Source organism: Chelmon rostratus, chromosome 14 (assembly GCF_017976325.1).
Source record: "Chelmon rostratus isolate fCheRos1 chromosome 14, fCheRos1.pri, whole genome shotgun sequence".
Classification (NCBI taxonomy): domain Eukaryota; kingdom Metazoa; phylum Chordata; class Actinopteri; order Chaetodontiformes; family Chaetodontidae; genus Chelmon; species Chelmon rostratus.
Window position 1 is genome coordinate 19,045,192 of NC_055671.1, and position 19,879 is coordinate 19,065,070.

Sequence of the window (19,879 nt, forward strand, 5' to 3'; positions counted from 1 at the left end):
TTAATGTGTATGTATCTTTTTACTGATGTAGTTAGGCCAGGTGGAGCTAATTCTAACTGTTGTGTATAGTGCTGTGTTGTTAATTTATTTTATAAGTTCATCATATACTATTATATACAAAACCTTATTTTTTTAAGGAATAATACCTGTTATATTAATGCAGCAGACAAGTAAGGCAGCATAAAATGAAAATACTCAAGTAAAGTGCAAGTATCTTATAGTGTAGTTAAGTACAATACTTGAGTAAATGTACAAATGTTCCACTGCTGGAAATAAGGAGTAAAAGAGTGCAGAAAGTGCAAAATACTAATTATAATTTTGCTTCCTTAAACCAGAACGCATACTTATAATCAGCATTCCTGACCACAACACTGAACAAAACTACCAGGATTAACGTTTTTCCTGCACGTCTGCGTTGTTTCCCTTCGCAGAACGTGAGTGTGACTTCGGTGCAGCCGGTCTGCAGCCGTGGGACCGTGCACGGTGCGAGCACGCCCCTGGAAGTCATGAATAATGCCTGCTCAGCCCAGCTCGGGGTGGTGATGTCTCTTTAAGAGGCTCAGCCCTCCGCCGAAACAATCGTACAACCCCCCAACAAGTCATCGGACCTGTCAATCATCCGGCGGCGCCTTTGATGTCGGGACTCCTCGCGTCGTCTTGGGCTCAAATGAGCTGTTTGCTGTTGTAGGGAAACATTAGTCCTCTACCGACCGACCGGCCGCATCTCAACTTTTTTTTCTGCATGAGGTGGGGGTTTATGTACTTTGGAGGCGCCCCAGACTGAGGAGATTTAACGACAAGAAGTCCAGTGATTCTTTTCCTCATTGATACTTTTTCCCCCTTCCTTGGGTTATTATATTATTTAAAAGTGTCTGACACATCGCGGGGTGGGGGGAAGCAGACATGCCTCAGCTCAGCAGCGGCGGCGGGGACGACCTGGGAGCGAATGATGAGATGATAGCGTTCAAAGACGAAGGCGAGCAGGAGGAGAAGATCCAAGAAAACGCGTTCACGGAGCGGGACCTGGCCGACCTCAAGTCCTCCCTGGTGAACGAGTCGGAAATAAATCAAAGTCCGAGCGCAGCGGTAGGTGGCACGGAGTGTGTGTGAGACAGGAGTGTGTGTGTGTGTGTGTGTGAGAGAGAGAGAGAGAGCGAGAGAGGGAGAAAGCTTGTTTTATTTTACACGCTGCTGACAAGCGTTGAATGAGAGCGAAAAGAGCGCAGCGTGATGCCTTCAGGGTTACGGCGGTGAAATTCCCAGGCTGCCAGGGGTTCACTACAGGACAGGGATGCCGTATCACCAAAAACGCACCATAAAGTCTGAAACGCTCGCTGTAAACTTGCTCTCACGCTCTTTTGCGTGTTTGCTTCGGGGTGTGTGGCATTTTTCTGAACTTTTTTTACAAAAAAATTTCTCCCCGAAGTGTCTGACCCCGTGTTTGTTGTCGGTCTCTTCCAGGCGGTCAGACGGGCGCAGCAGGGCGAGCAGAGGAGCTTCGCCGAGAAACACCGGGAGCATCTGGACGGCGGTAAGGAGAAACATTTGCACAGCCGCTCTCATCCGGTTCGAGTAGCCGCTACTATCACAGAAAACAGCTGAGAGGCGATAAACCAGCCCCCCCCTCCTCCTGTGTGTCAGAGTATTTTGGTCACGGGGACACGTGTTGCAGTGTTAAACTTCAAAGTTTTCGGGTGCACACTGCAAAAGATGTCCGCGGTGCCTTCAGATCTGCAGCTAATCTCTCACATCAGTAACTTGGTGGGGAGATTTCCTCTGTTTCTGTTTCAAATTAGCACGCCTCGAGAGAGAGAGATCCAAGCAGAAAGAACCTGCTTTGAATGTCAATTTTAACAAGTTGCTGAGTGCAGCCTGGACTCTGGAGGGCTTTTGGCCTTAAATGTATTCATGAGGATGAGATCAGTCCACTCTTGTGCAGCTTGAATGAAACATCTTTAAGATTTCTCTCCATGCTTCCACTGTGATCTGCCCTGTGCTGATGTGTCTATAAAGTTTAGATTTACAGTTGACATTTTTTGCAGTGTAGCTTTTGCTAAGACTTTGCCAAAAGTGGAATCAGCCAGGTTCCTTGAGAGGTTTAGCTTTTTTCTTCTTCATGGTTGCCACCCAATAGAACAGAGCAACGTCGCCTTCCCTCCAAAGAAGAAGGCGCATTTAGAGGACGTGCAGGCTGGTTCGATTGCAGCAGGCTGCACACAGTCGTGCAACTCATTTCAGTCCTCTCTAAAAGGAAAAAAAAATCCTCTCTTCATCATATCTTCATTAAATGTGGATTTGAGCTTTCAAATTTGGAAAAGGTGAAACCCCACGCAAATGAGGCCGATTGCATTGCTCTGTCACCTTGGTTACCCATGCTAAAAGCTTTGGCACCTCGTGGAAAAGGTCGACGAATGACAAGGGATTTAGGTCGCAACAGTGGAAAAGTTTGGTGTGTGTGTTTCATCATGCAGGCCAGGTATAACCGAGCTATAGCTGACCCGCAGAGAGGCCTCTGATGCTTGATCTGGGTGGTGAGAGATAAATTAGCACATAGGCTACAGGAGTTCACGCCTCCCAGGCTAGGTGACGGTTGTAACGCTTTTGTCTCAAGTATTGTAGTCTGTGCTCATACGAGGATATAACATGTAGTAACTAGATCACTTGTAAATAGTTGACCTACTTTGTGTGCACGCTTATTTTGGATGTCAGAGTTTTTTTTTTTTAATGTTCAGAGGCCTGTGGGAGTGAGTAGTGGGTACAGTGTTTGCCCACTTTTACATTATATTGATTAAAGAAGCTTATTTAAAATGTCCATCCTCTCAGAGAGCAAACCAGAAGAGTTTGGTTAGAGAGTTAAGAAACACTTCCACAAACAAATAGTCACATTGAAGCATTTTTGATGCAGTTTCAGACGTTTCTAAGCCACTGTTGTTTTTCATGTCTGACCTCAGTGTCGAAGCACCAAGATGGAGGCATGTACAAGACGCCGGCGTATCCGGGATATCCGTTCCTGATGCTGCCTGACCCCTACCTCCCCAACAGCTCGGTGTCTCCATCCGTAAGTGCGCCTCTGTTTGAATTCTCCTGCTGGCTGTTTGTCTCCTGCTGGGTTCTTGCTGAGGGCAGCAGGAGGTCCTTATCTCCTCCTGTTTGCATCCTACTTTGGACTCCAGTGCAAGTTCTTGCACTTCAGCTACTATTTGTATTCTTTGGTGTCAACTCCAAGCACTGAAAACATGGTTTTGTGCATCAGCAGGTGTTTAATGCGATGAGCTTTTTAATAATATCCAGTGTTACGTGCACTCATGATGCGAGCTGGCTGGTATTTTTAACTTTTGGCTGCAGCAAATAGATCCTCAGTTGTCAGAATTTAATAGCAGCAAACAGAGACAGTGTGGACAATAAACTGGTGGACATTTTTCTGATCTTCTTGGATAAAAGAGTAAACATTTCTTCTTGGTATCTCTGCTTTTTCCTCATAATTAGTACTTTAATTTGTGTGGATCTGGTCTTGCAAATTAGTAAACTTCCACCCACATCAGCCTTAAAATCTGAGCTCTCTTTCCCTTTTTCCCCTGATCTGCAAAATGCGGCCTCATTTGTTACATTTAAAACATTTTTCTTCCCACAAAAACAGCATTTTTATCTCCATATACACATATTTTTAATGGCTTCTTCGTAGATAAGTCAAATTTCTTTTTCAGTCATGCTCCTTTTGATATAGTTCTATGTGACTGAGATCTATTATGATTGCATGGCGAACGCCTCAGTCAGCTAAGCCGAAGAAATGCCCGCTTCGCCCTTTCAAATTGCAAACTGTTCATTTATTTCAGCACGGCACTCGATCTCGCCTGTAGTTTAACACGGTGAAGGACGGTTTGAGAAGAGGCAGTGAGGTCACAGTCGCAGCCCTGCAAATCAGTCACAAACTTTAGATGAGTTGTGATTTGGCTTTGAACCGTGCTGTTTCCCTCCCCGACTGCCTTATGCAATAAAGCGGTATTTAAAACACGCTCGGTGCCGCAGCCTCATGAGGGGAAACCAGAGAAAGCGCTTGTTTTTGTTTACGCCTTTGCTGTAGTTGAAATATGATTGGTGTCGTCATCGTGAGCCGTTTCGCATGACGTTTTCCATCTGTTTGTACCCTGTGTGAATGACAAGAGGTTTGTTGCCGCCTTAATGGCTGATCTTGGTGTTAAACCGCTAAAACAAACACCAGAAAGGCTCGTGGAAAGATTTCAAGTCTGCAGTATCGCTCACCCAGCCAGACAGCCCTAAAAAATTAATCATAAAATCCCTTCAAGTCACCCATAAGAACCAATATCCATGCATAGGCTGACTAATTGCACCAAACATGAGCGGTTGTGCCTAATTCATTTTTCACGTGCTGCGTAATCCTGTTGCCTGAATTAACCCCCCGCTCCCAGCAAACGAGACGTTGCTGAACAGCAGAGGTGCCTGTTGGTGAGATCAGATGTACTGTAGGCTGATCTGATGTCAGGCTCAGGAACCCGCTGTATCACAAAATCTGCCTCGTGGCCAGAAGATGCGATCTGCTAATGACACCTTGACGGAGAGTTTCACCACCAATGTCCTCCTCGAAGTGCGGGACCCAGGGGTTGGTCATGGGAGATTTTAAACGGGTCGTTAAAGTGTCAAGAAAAAAATAAGATGGGAAGTAATTCCTCTAAAACCTCAGGCTGCCATATTTTTTTAAAAATTAACCATTTAAAATTTCAAGCTCTAGTAAAGTTGGATAAAATGTCGTCAAATAGAGCCTCAGAATGAACGTTTATGCCCTCGCTTTGACCATAACTTGCTTTTTTATTTGAATAATGTATTTGTTTGTTTTTAATCTTTACCAGATTTCTCCAGTTGGTGATTAATTAAGTTGATCTTATCTTAAAATTAAAAAAAAAAAAGATCAGGCAGCCTCTGTTTTCAAGCGCAATGTTTTTTCTTGGCAGGAAAATCCTACACAATAAGTAGCTCCACTTGTTTGCTTTTCCATGTGAGAGCGCGTCTCCCAGGAAATCACGTTCTCCTCCAGCCTGCTGTTCAGAGCACGGCTGCGACGACAGAACGTGCCCTTATTTCCTTAAACGTCTTTATTCTCCTCGCCGCGCAACGCGGCACATCCGGCGTCGAGCTCGACAAACACGGCGCGCAAGCGTGATGGCATGCGGGGCTCATCAATGCGTCTCCACGTCTTTCACCTCCACTCCCTCCCCGCTCTCTCCAGGCCTGGCGTGCCGACCGCAGAGCCTCTCGGAGATTGTTTTTGTTGAGGGTGGGATGCCGGGGGCAAGATAAAGAGCACTTTCTTTCCCCGTGTGTCTTCGAGACTCCACACAATGCTCACTTGTTGCTGCTTCCCTTGTAATTAGCCCGCTGGTTGTGAGGCGGTAGCGGCGCATCAGGCCCCGTCTACCTGGCACTTGAAAGGGCTGAGAATAGTGGTTTAGAGCTTTCGAGGGGGGGGGGGTGGGTGGGGCAGATGATTACGGATGGAAGAGATGGATCGGAAACTATAGGTCTGGGAGAGTGACAGAAAAACCGGCTTGTGTTTGGTGTTTTCCCAGTGTTGGTGTTAATGTGGGACAAGGCAACGCATGTTCTTTCTCTCTATCTCTGCCTGTGTCCATAACTGCTGCCTGCCTGTCTGTCTTTAAAGTTTCCCTCATTACTCCTAGAAGTCAAGGAGGTCGTCCATGATATTTTTTGAGTAATCATTAAGTTCGTAAAGTGTCAGACAATAACGACGCCTGCTGATTTCTTTAATTTTTAGTCTGACAAGCAGCACAAAACTCAAAGATAATCTATGGAACAGCGACGGAAAAGGCACCAGTTGTCAGTTTTAGGTGGTCTTCTTGGTCAACTTACCCGTCCTGTGATGAGACCAAACCTCTCATATTCACCTGTCCCTGCCAGATTTGCTCCTGTGCTTCAGGCTGATGTTTTTAGCAATAATAAAAAAGGAATTAACGACTTTCAATATATGCTTTAAAGGTTGATAAATTGTAAAAAAAACAATTAGATGTAGACTGAGTTTGACCAGTTTAGTACATATGTCTGGTTCCAGCTGTTTTTCTCTGTTCTGTATCATTGGAAGTGGAACATCTTTGAGATCTGGACTTGCTTGGACTCATTTGAAGACCTTGTGCTCTGAGACATTTTGAGGGATAGTTTGTGATGTTTTATAGGCCGAACGCTTCCTCTAGAGGACGGTCTGTATGATGAATCCATATTGAAGACAACCGTTCGCTGCAGCCATAATTCTGCTATTTTTATACAAGAAAAGTCCAAAATTGTGATTTTTTTTTTTTTCTGCTGCCAGTTTGTTGAGAGGTGGTGACGGTAATCTTCCAGATGTCAGTGGGAGTGTTTACCATTTTAACACCAACAAGGGCAACTTCTCAAAACCTCTGTGTGTTCCTGTAAACTGCTTTAAACAGTTAAACTCATTGTGAGAGCATCAGCTGAATGACTAAGTCAGATATTAATTGTAATATTTGTCTTTCCATCCCCTCCCCTGGGTACGCCGCGGGGGTTTATCTCTCGCTGTGCAAGGCTAATCTAATAATTCTGAGCTTTTTTCAGATTTTTTCTCTATTTTCTTATTAATTGTTAATATCTCGTTATCCCTGAATGAAGGTTTGAATCAGAACCTGTTTTCCTCAGTCTGATCTGGACCATCGGGGCTCACATTGCATCTCATACAACGGGAATAAAAAGAATAAGAAAAGTCCTGTTTCTGTTGTTGTTCTGAAAAGATTAACGTATTATTTTGCACGTTCACCCGAAGCAGATTGTCTGAAATGCACAAAAACAGGCGGATAAATCTCACCCTTTATTATTCTGGTATTAATGTTAACGTCTCATGTAGAAAAGCTTCTAATCTCTGTTGAGAAGTGGAGGCTGAGCAGCGGAGAGGCTGCTGCAAGCTCTCCTCCCTCCTTATCCCATTCAGCGATAATGCTCCTATTACAGCGTTTCATGGGACGGCTCGCTGTTGTTCTATTAATGTAGATATCAGCTGTCCTTTCAGAGGAAATGGCCAAAGAGGGAGATTTGTGGGATCCAGAGATATGACTAAACTCCCTCAGCTTGTTGTCTTTGGATAAAGCTTCATCCGGAGTGTGTGAGACTTTGTGTGCGAGTGTGTTTGCTGTTTAAGTTCATTACACTCAGTAATTTATATGTATCTATGGTTTTGGCATGATTTCTGTGTGTGTGTGTGTGTGTGTGTGTGTGTGTGCGTGTGCGTGTGCGTGTGCGTGTGCGTGTGTGTGTGCGTGTGCGTGCGTGCGTTTGTGTGTGTGTCTTCATCTGCATGTTTTCTCCTTAAAGTTTTTTGCCACTAGCTTGTGTTTGTATCCAGGGTTCATGGTGTGTTTTATGCACTAATGTTTGCTGTATGGTGTGTGTGTGTGTGTGTTAGCAGCCAGTGGGTGTGTATGTGTGTGTGTGTGTGCTGCTGTGGATTACCAGCAGACAGTGTTTTTGAAGGGATCATGAGTCTTTGTCGTCTCGAGGAGTCAAACCCCGGCAGAAGGGAGACTGTCAATAAGAACGGAGCATCTTCCTCTCCTCAGCATCCAGCCATCTCTCTCCCTTCGCTGTTTGCCTTTTCCACCTGTATCCATCTTTTTTTGCTGCCCTCCTCATTGGCGACAAAGGCTCCCTGTCAATTTTAGAGTTGCGGGGTGGCGTTTTTCAGCTTGCTGAACCTCCACCAGCGCAGGAGTGCTGCTGTGCGGCTGAGCAAATATGTGCTTTGCTGTGTTGATCCACAGTTATCACGGTGTTTGTAGCTGCTGTTGCTCAGGGCTTGATTGTGGTTTGTGAAGGAGTTTTCATAGAAAGTGGACAGACAATGAGTAAACAGAAGAAGGAATAGAGAAAAGGAGCCGATGAAGGAGGGATGAAGAACAGGCCAATGCCCACAGTCAGTGCTGTGTTGTGGTCTGTTTGCATTAATATCACAGTACCATGACCTTTTGCCCATTCCTTTACATAAAGATCTGTGCACTTACACAGATGACTAAGTTGTGTTTTCCCCTAAAAGTTCTGATATTAGTGGAAGGTGTTGGTTATTTAAAAGGGGGCACAGATGTGTTTGATTGGAGTAAACCTGATAAAACATTACCTCCTGCACTTCTTTGTATCACCAGCCTCTTCTCACGTTCCATCCTTCACTGATTGGTCCACAGAACGTGCAGAAAATAATCCACACCTCAGTGAAGTCTACAAGGAGTTGGCACTTGGTTTCAAGGAGTTGAGCTGCGCTTCCTGCGGCTGCTTCACAATAAAAGCCATCGGTGTTGCGCTGGTGGAAGGCTTTTAATGTGACGCCCCACATTAGCATGTACAGAGTGGACTCTGAGCAGATCAGAAAACAGCGAGAGCAGAAACAGAGCAGGAGAAAAAGTCACACTGCCTGAAAGGTGAGATCGGTTGGTGTTTGGCTTGAAGGTCGTGGGTGGCGCGTCCACTCAAACAAACAATTGCTGTACATTTTCTGCGGCGACCAGTGACTCACAGGAAGTGATTGATGGTTAGTTGTACTTTTTTGAAGTATTGAGACTAGATTTGAATCAATGACGTTTACAGATGATGTTTTTTTTTATTTTGAGATGAGCTTGTCTTCCCATTGTTTAGCTTGAAAAGTGCACACATTTTTTTTTTATTGAATTTTGCATGTAGAGCAGCTTTAACATGTTTCAGTCCACACATATTTTGCCTCTGATCAGCTGATTGTTAAGACGCCTCGTTGCCGGGCAGAGGGACGGTCAGCCCGCCCTGTTTGCGGGTCATTCTCTGAAAACTGGGAAGCAGTTAAAGCTAGCGTCTGATATTCGGCGGCATGCAGTTTTATTCACTGTCAGAGAGGCTGTGAAACTCCCTCTGATGTGGAAGCTGTGGTCACACGAAGACGTCAACAAGCCCCGAAGACAACACGCCGCTCTGAAACGCTTTCCCGCTCACTGTACCTGGACGGTGAAGCTCTTACTGTATGAAGCAGTTAGTTTGGGGTGGCAGCAAAGTGTTTGTTTTAAGCCGTTTGGCCGTATGTAAATGCAGTCACTGGAATTTACAAGCCGGTGTTGAACAGCTCAGTGTGCAGTGTCATTGTCTCGTTTGGGGGAATTTCCTGCATTTGACATTTCGTTTCTCAGACTAAAATTGAAAATTGACAGGAAGAGTGCTGAGAGGCAGTTTACATGTTTGGGAAGGGTAGGGGTAAATCTTCGTCATTTCTAAGACTATAAAGGCTCAGCTGCAGCGTGTTTTTGAAATTTTTTGAAGTATCTCAGCTTTCAAAATGCCCCTTCATGGCTTTCTCTGAACCAAACCAGAATTTCCAAATCATGAAAGGAAATAGCAGTTTAATTGTATTTACCCACTTCAACTGACAGCTTGTTTGCTTTTGCTTTTTTTTATTATTATTTGAGGGGATGTTAAGTTTCATGGCTGTAGCCCATAAACTTTTTCATATGCCTCCTCCTCTTCCTCTTCCTCGTATCCATTCAGAAATCAGCTGCTGTTGCTAACAAGCTCCCCTCCCCGTCCCCCCTCTTCCTCCTTGTGTCTCCCAAATAATACAAAGTCGATCCTCCAAGATCAAGGGAACGGCATGTGTGTGTGCATGTCTCTAGGATCTTGCCACTTCCTTGTTTCCCATTGTACTGCCGTGTTGACAGGGGGGTTGTTCAGCCAGCCCCTAGTCCCTCGGTAAACAATGGCAGCAACACAGGCTGAGGCCTCCCTAATCCCCCCCCCTCCATACAGACCCAGGGGCTGGGATGAGCGGCGCTGGGGCCTCCCTGCTTCTGACTGGCTACGATAAGGACCCCGCCACTCAGATTTAAGAGGCCTAAAAGAAAAGCAGCTTTCACTAGAAGGCAGCAAAAGCCAGGGTTGGATGAAATCTTGCATCTCCAAATGCCTTCTTAAGGGTTGTTTGTTTTAAATATGTAGTTCCAGACTTAACAAGTTTAAAATAATATCTTTAGTTTCATCCATGTGGCCCAAGTAAAAGCAGTCTTTTAAAAAGCTCCTAATGTTTCCGACGTATAAGAGCGCTATGGGATAGAGGAGCTGGCAGAGTCTTAACTTGCTATTGTTGGGCTGTATGTAAGTGCAAGATTATGGTTGTAGAAAGTCTAAGATTATTGAGTGAAATGAGGCTGATGACAGGACAGCAAATCTCTGTCACTGCTCTCAGCCAAAACATGCAAAAATCCCTTTTTTCCTTGTGTGGAGCTCATGAGAGCGCCGGAGAAGTTTCCTCACTCACAGCACACATAATGTTTGATATTCTGATCTCATTTTCAGGATTTATTATATTAACAACGAAATATTAGAGCCCAGTAAGCGTTTAAACTTTGAAAGTGCCCTGCAGGAGTAAGACAAAACACAGTTATGTACAAAGCTGAGAGCGCAGCGTCATTATGCTTATCAGTGCTGGTTAATTTGAGCGAGATAAAGTCTATTTATCTGTTGAAGGATTGAAGGTTCAGTGGTTTACTGACCTGACGAGATCAGGAGTCGGGCTGCAGCTCGGAATATCTTCCATTATTCATCTGTAAATAACTTTCTGGGTTAATTGAGCATTTGTTTGGTCTGTAAAATATAAAATATAGGGGAGATGTGGATGTGCAGGGTGGCCAGCAGTGCAAAACCTAAAGATAATTCAGTTCACTTAATTTATAAAACAAAGAAAAGATGCAAATATTCACATTTGAGAAGCTGTTTTTCCTCTTTTTTTGCCTGAAAAATGACTAAAACCATAACAGTAGCTAGCTTCACAATCAATTAATGGAGAAATAGTTTTAGCTTTAATCAGGAGTGAAAAACCAATGAAGCCTCTGATCTCTGCATTTAACCGTGTGTGTGTCAATAAAATAAGACTTGAAAAGTGATTAAATTGTATCTCTAGGGGAGAAATCCTAAACCAGGGTTTTCTCCTGCAGGGAGGGACATGACAGAAATGTTTTTAATTACTAAATAAGTAAATATCTGAGTGTGTCGCAGGTTGGCACGTTCAGTCAGTCTCAGGTAGGCCGAGGCCCCCGCTGCTTTGAAGAGGGACAGGAAATATGAGCAAGAGATCAAAATAGATGTGGATGAAAACAGACTGTATGGAGAGAGTTTGAAGGGGGGCGGCTGGAGAGGTAAAGAGAGCGTTATAGAGGGAGGGGGCAGAGGGAGGGGAGAAGATTAAAATACAAATGACCATAAGAGCGTCCTCATCGCTCCGACGGCTTTGAAGTAGCGGGCTGTGAAGGCACCTAAAGAGAAACTGTTCAGAAGACTATTTCGAGAGGCGGAAATGTTTAAAAGAATATCAGAAGAAGAGGGGAAAAAAACCCCTTCAGATGGCCCCGAGGTGTTTATACCTGTAATTATTCATCCACTTATTTCTTTCCGGCGCAGAGGGAAGGTGGGACGGGGGGAAACTGTAGAGCAGTAAAAGACAGGTGTTGGTGAAGGAAGTGTTGCTTTATTAGATTGATATTATTCACTCATTTTTTTTCATCTGACTATAAAGGAAGGAATCTCTGTCTGTCTGTCTGTCTGTCTGTCTGTCTCTCTGTAACATGTATTTCTTCCCTTCATCCCATGGCTTCACACTCGGCGGGTGTATTGCTGAGGATAGGAAGCGCAGTGAGGTAGTTTGGATGGTCTGTAACTAATAAGTTATTGAGATTTATTATATTTCATTTATGTTTTAAAAGCCATCAATAGCCTTTATGGCACTGGTTAGCAGCCCAAGAAACTCACAGACCAATTGCACGCTGTGTAAATCATCTCATGTGATGCTACTCAGCCAATCACATCTGTGCATTCTGATAAGCGATATCATTTTAAGCGCGCGCTAGGTTTAGAATATTTTCGTCGCTTCGCCTTGCCTTCAGACTGAAGCCGTTATATCGCCCTCTTCAAAGGCACCAGACTCCTTTGACAAAACCAATCATTTTACTTCACAGAACATGAGAGTTAATGGTCTACCACTACCTTTTAGGTTAGTTAGTTTGTGTTATTGTGTGACTTTGAATCTGAACTAACACTTAACAACACAGAAGTCGCACAATAACACAAACAATTGAGGAAGCGGTAGACCAGCAACTCCCCTGTTCTGCAAGGTAGAATTACTGTTTTTGACAAAGGAGTCTGGTGTCTTTGAAGAGAGCATTGACGGCTATAATGGCTTCAGTTCCCCATCGGAAATACCTGTCCGACGTCAATGCAAAGTGATGAAAATATTCTAAACACAGCGTACACTTAAACTGATATTAACTTCTTTAGGTTGGCTTTTTTTAGGTGGCTTTCGGCGGTGGTCTTGCCGCTGCCCCTGTCAACAGCAGTACATTGGTTAGCTTCCGTGCCGGTACTCCTGTTCGCTTCTCCAAATTGGGGGCGTACCAACCACTAATCTACTGTAGGTAAAACACTGGCTACGGACTGGCTAAGTATCTCATACTGCCCCACCTCAAAAAAGATGAACTATCCATGTAACAAAAAGAAGAAAAAGGGAATGTCAGGTTACACTTTTTAGTTCATTTTTTCTAAAATTAAGCACTTTATTTTAGGCCTGCAGCCTGAATTCATGAATTTCATTAATAGTAGTGTTCGAGCTTTTATTTGTTCGTTTTCTTTCAGCATCTCCTGCAAATGCTGATAATGTCTGTAATACATTTTTTACTGCAGATTTTGCTATTTTTAATACATAAACAGATTTTACATTTCATTTTTCGTGTGTGTCTTTGGCCTGGATTCAGTCACTTAAGTGTTGATAGTATTGAAAAGGCTGCAAACAGCATCATTTTAGGCCGATCTATCTGAACAGGCACTGCACTAGTTGGATTAACTGTGATATTGTGCTGCAGTCGGCATTCAAAAAAAGATGAGAAGAGGCTGAGACAGTTGGTAACCTGCTGTGGTGTCGTTAGTGCTAATGCTTCTCAAGATTGAGACCACATTTCCCATAATTCCTCCCACGCATCCTGTCACCAAGAGGATGCTAGAGGTCAAACATGTTGCAGGATGTCTTTTTTTTTCCACCCACCTTTCACTCTTCATCAAATAAATTCTGAGAGCTTGAGCTCCATGTTCGTGACCATGTTCCATTTCCATGTGTGAAGTGGTCTGCTGTTGTAAAGTAGTAATGCAGCACGCTGGATCCTCTCTGACCAGGTGTGATGGAGCGTGCAGCATGATTTTGGTTTTGACGTTCATTCAAAGTCATTAATCAAGGAAAATTGCTGCACATTTTCTCGTTCCAGCTCCTCAAACATGGAGATTTGCTGCTTTACAACAGGAGATAATTGGAAAAAGAAGCGTCCTGCACCGTTTCATTTAAGAGGAAAGATGGTGGCTTACTGAAACTTTCATAAGAGACAAACTGAGACAGAGGGAGAGTTTCGAGAAGCAACTCTTTGTTTGGGCTCCAATGTTTGTCTGTGAGGTCTTCATGAGAAGTGTGTGTGTGTGTGTGTGTATGTGTGTGTGTGTGTGTGTGAGAGAGAGAGAGAGACAGTTGCGGGATGTTGCACCCAGGTGAGTCATTGGCCTGTGGAGTGAAACCATGCGGTTTCTCCTGTGTCGCTGTTTACAGAGCGGTCCAGGCCTCCGAGATGGGAGTTCTCAGCATGTAGTTAATCAATGACAGCATTGTCTCTGTCACACACCAGTAGATATGAGAATACTCACACAAATCTACTCCTTCGTACCGCACAAATGGTGCAAACGCTGTCTGCACAATGCGTAGCTCCGTTAAATCAATCTTCAATTCTTTCTCAATACCTGATCGCGGTGTTTAGACTCCAAACCAGTTTCTGTGCTCGATGACGTGTTTACAAAAGGAGCTTGTTGAAAATCTGTGGTTTAAATGCACAACAGGCAGTAGTGATGCAGCAAAATTTAATCCCAGCACCAAAATTATCCCATGCAGAAAAGTTGATCTAACATGACAAAGCTGTTCCTGCAGGATCGTATTGAAAGTCAACAATTTTTATGTCCGCAGATAATAAGGTCTGCAATGAACTAGCAGTAACATGTCCAGCGTACACTGACACGAGTTTAACACAGTGAGCACTGACCTGGACTTAACAGCTGATAATATCTGTTAAATTAAATACAACAGCAACTTTTTCATGTAACAGAGATCTAAATCAGGTATTTTCAAGTTAAATACAAGCTATTAGAGTGCTGTAGTTTCTGTCTGTCCACAACATAGACAACAGATACATTTCTCTTTATTAACTTTTATCTAAAAAAAATGCTTAATCAGTCATAATAAATGTTTATGTCCTGAAGTTGTTGCTTTTGACACATTGTGGTTTCTATTGTCATTCTACTGTCACTCAGTATGACGAGAATCTGACACAGAATCGATTAGATCTAATCAATATCCACGCAGCAGCAGCAGGTTATTATGAGCCGCCCAGCGTGTGCTCCGTCATCGTCTTCCTGTTTGGCCGTTCAGCAGCTTCGCAGAGTGAGCGAGTGCCTTGTTTGTTTCGCTGGCCATCTGAGGGAAAAAAAAAAACGCCTTATGCACGCACAGTTTGTGGGTTAGTGGGCCGCACACACAACCTGCAAACAAGCCGAACCCCTCCTCCCTCCGGCGTCCCCGCTCAGAGGGAGTTTCAAAGCACCCGGTCGACCCATCCACCCGTGAGCCCACCTGTATCCATGCAGAGGTGCAGGTTAAATGGCCTGTGAGGTGGAGATGCATGCGTCCTCTTTGACACACAGCAAGTAAAATAATTTCTGTTGAATCATTCTGAAGTGGAACTCCCGTCATTAGAAATCTGGATTTCTCCTCTTTGAAGCATTGATTCCTGACAGGTTTCCACTTGTTTTTGTGTTGAGTGATATTGAGATGATCACACCTTGTGGGTTTCTGTTAGAGTGAGAGTGAAGTTTTTTTTTTAAAGAAATCACATGGCCTATGGGAATTAAAGTCTTGTTTCATTTCCTCTTTATTACTGTCAATAATCAGCCTGTTGTACGGTTTCATAAAGCACCTTTCTAGATTAGTAGAGGTTCACACTCCGCATATAGAAACACACATACACACACACACACACCCAATCACCCTGTACTTTCCAATAAAAGGAAACCAAATCATGTATGACACCAGATTTTTTTTTTTTCAAAGAGAATTACAGGAATAAATCTCAGGTACATTTATGTAACCAGGCTCATTTTCCATGAGCAGAATATCACATCATTTAAACTGATTTGACATAAAAAGGTGTAATGAAATTTAAATGTACACTTTATATAATAAATATCTAGCATAAACAGTCCAGGTCAGGATCAGCATGGAGACAAAGGTTGTATTTAGCTTCATATGGGGTGAAAAGTTGAGAATGTGACTTGGGTCATGGGGCCACATCTCTGCTTGTACACGCAGCAAACAAGTATGACTTGCATTATGCAAAGCTGTGCAGGAGGAAGTCAAGTTAAAACTTTGAGAGAGCAGAGAAGCCGAATATATTCAAGAAAAGCAAACGTGTCTCATTACCCAACGTGCACACAGACAGTACATACAAGGCGTCAGTATGTTACCGCCGCTCGCGTCGTCTTTAACATTTTCGAAGTCTCAGCCGCGCATGCCGTGTTTGCCTGCATGCTGGCGCTTCTGCTGTTTGCAAACACAGTCAGTGTGACGGCCATATGTGAACCTACACGACAATTGGCCATGTGCTCTGCCTCTTTCATCTGTCCATGTAAGGAAATTTACAGCCTGTTTACACTCTCCTACTGAGAGATGGCTGTGTGTGTGTGTGTGTGTGTGTGTGTGTGTGTGTGTGTGTTCTTAGAGTGCGTGTAACTAACTTCACATCTGGTCGTGTGTGTTTTGAGTGCGGAGCCGATATAGGATGGTACTTTGATTACTGTATGTGCATGTCTGCATATGTTGTTCATTTGGTGGTTGCTTTTCATCTTCTGACTTCACTTACACTTAGTGACTTAATTTCCTTATTTCCCTCGTTAGGAGGGTTGAGAGGGCACTGTGACTTTCTAACCTGTTTTCTGCCTCAGTCTCTCTCTTAATATCTGGGAAAGAAAACATTTCTACTGTTGCTTGAATTGAGTCCTTCAGTGCAAGGACCATTTACGCACAACAGCAAAAACTATTGATGTTCCTAAAGACTAATTTCCACAACAATTGAATGGAAGTTTAAACTTAGACTAGTCGACCCGTCTAAAAGTAAGAAAACAGCTACAGTTGAGTGCAAATAAATCTATAAGGTTGTCCCAAAAAATATTGTGGCTATTAAAAGAGCCATTTTAAACACATTCTTTAATAACCAAATTGCGATTGAAATGCGGCTGAAATGAGCGCCACTGTGCGCCATGCATCAGGGTTTCGGTGCGGGTGCCCATGCCCTGCAAGATTTCACTGTCCTTGGCTAATGGGAGTAATTTCATTCAAATATTATGTGATTACGGACCCTGTTTTCTCATGTCTTTGTGTGACTAATGGAGACAACAAGTTTTTCCAGTATTGAGCGAGAGCCCTGCAGCCGACAGCCACAAAACGGACTGCGGTGCGATTCCTCTTGGCCTTTGCGCAACGTCAAAATATGTACGCTGCAAGTGTTTGTTTTTGCCACTGACAGGCTCAGATTGTTTATTCTAAGTGTCTGACAACATTATGAAAATTATCCCTCTTTGTTAAAGACTAAGATCCTTTATGTTTAACCAGAAACAGCCGCTATATCGCTCTCGCCAAAGCCACCAGACTCCATTTACAGAAACAGTAATTTTATCATCGTAAAACACACTTCATTCAAAGTCAACAGAAACAAAATAAAACTCACCAAAACCTTCTTGCTTGCTTGTTCCAACAATCACCACCAACTCTGGTTTGGTTGAAATAAACCCTTAATTCACCGAATCGGGAGAGAAGTGAGAGAGAGGGCGGACATCAAAGAAGCGGCGGGAAAAACAGCGTGTAGAGCCGGAATATTTTTGAATTTATTTTCAACGGACATTATGACCGGAGAGATTAAATATGTCGGACTTCAACAGGTTTTCCCTGTAAAGGGGTGAATGGTACCTACCTGATAATGGAAACCCTGCTGTGCATTACAAACACATTATCCTGTAATTTAAATGTGTACATTTATAGAATAATAATAAGTTTAACTGACTAGTATTTCTGGTGCAGACTAGCAATGGTAGCAACATTAAACTCGCGAGACTAGCCGACTAATCGCACACATCCCTATTAGAAACCCAACAGTACAACTGTGAAAAACAGCCTGTGATCTCTATGAATGAAGCAGCCATGAGGGTGTTTTGATTATGCAGCAAATGTTAATCACTTGGTCCCTTAAATGTCAGAAAGTAGTAAAAAAAGCAAATGTTATCACAATTTACCAACGCCCAAGTTGACATATTCAAAAACAAAATCAAAAAAACCCAATGAGATCAGTTTTAATGTCAGAGAAGACAAAGAAAATCTGCTAAATTTTAGGAAAAATGCTCGTTCGCCAGCAGCTCAATCTGAAGAAAACAAAATCCACCTGCCACGTCTCCTAAAGCTCACAACTTAGCACGTCACGATAGTCTAAATCTTGCAAACACCTAAGCATAACAATGATAATTCCTCACATGTGCGGGACTTTTTCTTGGCTAGCTGTTGGGTGTCTTCAGTCTCCTCGACAGGAAGGGGATGCGAACATTTCCCAGGATGCTTTAGATTTACATTAAGTGAAGCCCCGATGTTTCGGATGGTTTACATTAAGTAAAGCCCCGATGTGTCGGATGCTGTGCTTCCGGATGCTGCTGATCGATTGGTCACATGTCTCACCTGACAGGCTTGTTAGTTAATGATCTGACGACTCAAAGACAGACAGAAAAAAACAATTTTTTTTGTTTCAGCATCATGGGCTTTCAGTGTGAGTCCACTTTTGTTGTGTTGGTGTTAGCAACGTATAACGTCCTGTGATGACTTTTCCTCCCCCCCACCGCTCATCTCGCCCTGCAAACCTCAGCCGACCTTTATCATCATTTTAATGTGCACTCTATTAAAATAGTGTTCGTAAAAATAGTCGACTGAACGAAGCTCAAATCCCGTCCTCCTCCTCCGCCCCTCTCCACCCCGTGCCGGTGGCTCTGCCCAGACCAGCTGGAGCCTCCACAGCCGCATGAAGCAGCCCAGCACACATGGCTGTGATCACACACACACACACACACACACACAGGAGCAGCAGTCTAATCCTCCCTCGTATGATACTCATCTGCAGAGTAAAGGAAGCGGCCTCCACCATCACATATATACACACATGACTCATAAACATACATGCAAAAGTCCTACACACCAACTAATTCTGTTCCATACACAACATACTGAAATCACACACACGTAACTGCACAGAGAAGCACGCTTGACACTCGACACACTACAGGGCGTGCACACGTCAGTCGTATACAAGTTGTACTGTGCGTCTTCACCTCCTCCTTCTTCCTCTTCTTCATGCACACTGACACACACACACACACACACACACAGTGCATAGTTTAAAAACAAGACCCCATCAGGCAGAGACAAGAAGGCATGTTTAATTCTTTTTGTTGACCTGATGTTATTAATTGATCTTTTTTTAATTCAACTTGTGCTCATATGTAATGTTGCTGTTGATTTTGAGGCGAATTGATTTTGGAAGAACTGTGTCTATGGCAGGGATCATCACCTTTTTTTTTTAGAAAATAAAGAAACATTTAGATAAAAGATAAAATGGACACTGTAGTTTAGTGATCAGCAGAGTATTTACTCTACGTTACTCGACACAGCTCCACGTCGCATCTTGTTGTCGGGACTGAAAATGAGACCTTGCCAGCCCATCACGAGCTAGTTTAGCCCCAAGCTAACTGTGCACAGCTCTCAGGACGCCCTGTCGTCCCAGCAAGGCTGCAGGTCCACACGCCCTCCGACATACCAACCGAATGCAGGCAAAGCTACGTGGCTAGCTCTCAGCTGCACGCACACAGCATGGAAAATAAACAGCTTTGGTTTTACTAGAAGCCACATTTCTCCTAAGCTAACACATCCCCTCCATCCAACTTTGTTTGAGAGCGCTAACAGGCTCGGTTACTGGGTCTAGCAACTGCAATGTATTTGCTGAACTCGAATCACTTACACTATCTGCTTACTGAAAAACAGTTATGCATTACTGCCCAACACAGGACATGAACGTGCGTATTTGGCTAATCAAGGCTATTGTAACCTAAAACATAAAGAATCCTGCAATTCAATACTGCAACACTGACTGTTAACCCGTTTGTAAAATGCTGTCGTCTCATTGTATATATTGCACGTGTTGCTTTTTCTTCTCCAAAAATAACACTAAACCCCCTTAAACCACCTGCATCTTATAAATATTACCACATGTCCCGTTTTCAGTAGCGTCCTGTGACTTTCTTTTCACTTCGTGGCATCTCTGGAAACTCGGACGGCGCGGGGAAGACCAGCGCCTCCTCCTGCTTTGTGGTGCAAAGCAGTTTTCCCGCGAGGCTTGTCGATGCCAAGCGACTGTTATTACTTGAAAGTAGTTACAGTAGTTACATTAAAATAAGCATGTTGTGCCGTCAAAGGGTGGCACGGGAGGAGGAAAATGAGTCCCAGGTGAATGTGTTGCAGCTTGCTACCAGAGGTGTGTGTGTGTGTGTGTGTGTGTGTGTGTGTTTGCTATGATTTGTCCAGTCTGTGGAAGCTCATGTTTTGGCACCGTGTCCGTGTTGTAATGTCATTTTTAAGCCAGAAAAGGGAGAGGGAGGAATTCCCTCTTCAACAGGTTTCCTCAAAAGGAGCTGGTCCATGCGTCAAATTGATTTCCTACCTTTGTCTTGCCCT

General features: G+C 43.7%; 1 protein-coding gene across 6 annotated transcripts in view; it reads left to right on the forward strand.

Moving 5' to 3' along the window:
* The first annotated feature begins 641 nt into the window (after positions 1–641).
* tcf7 (transcription factor 7) overlaps positions 642–19,879 on the forward strand; it is a 73,113-nt gene continuing 53,875 nt past the window's right edge. For 2 of the 6 annotated variants that reach the window (XM_041951985.1, XM_041951988.1), the window contains exons 1-3: positions 646–1,086; positions 1,462–1,531; positions 2,952–3,058. In XM_041951985.1, coding sequence (XP_041807919.1) covers positions 904–1,086; positions 1,462–1,531; positions 2,952–3,058 — 360 coding nt within the window. In that variant the 5' untranslated portion in view covers positions 646–903. Of the gene's footprint in view, positions 1,087–1,461; positions 1,532–2,951; positions 3,059–19,879 lie in introns of all 6 variants that reach the window. The other 4 variants (XM_041951987.1, XM_041951984.1, XM_041951986.1 and 1 more) reach the window with 4 other exon arrangements.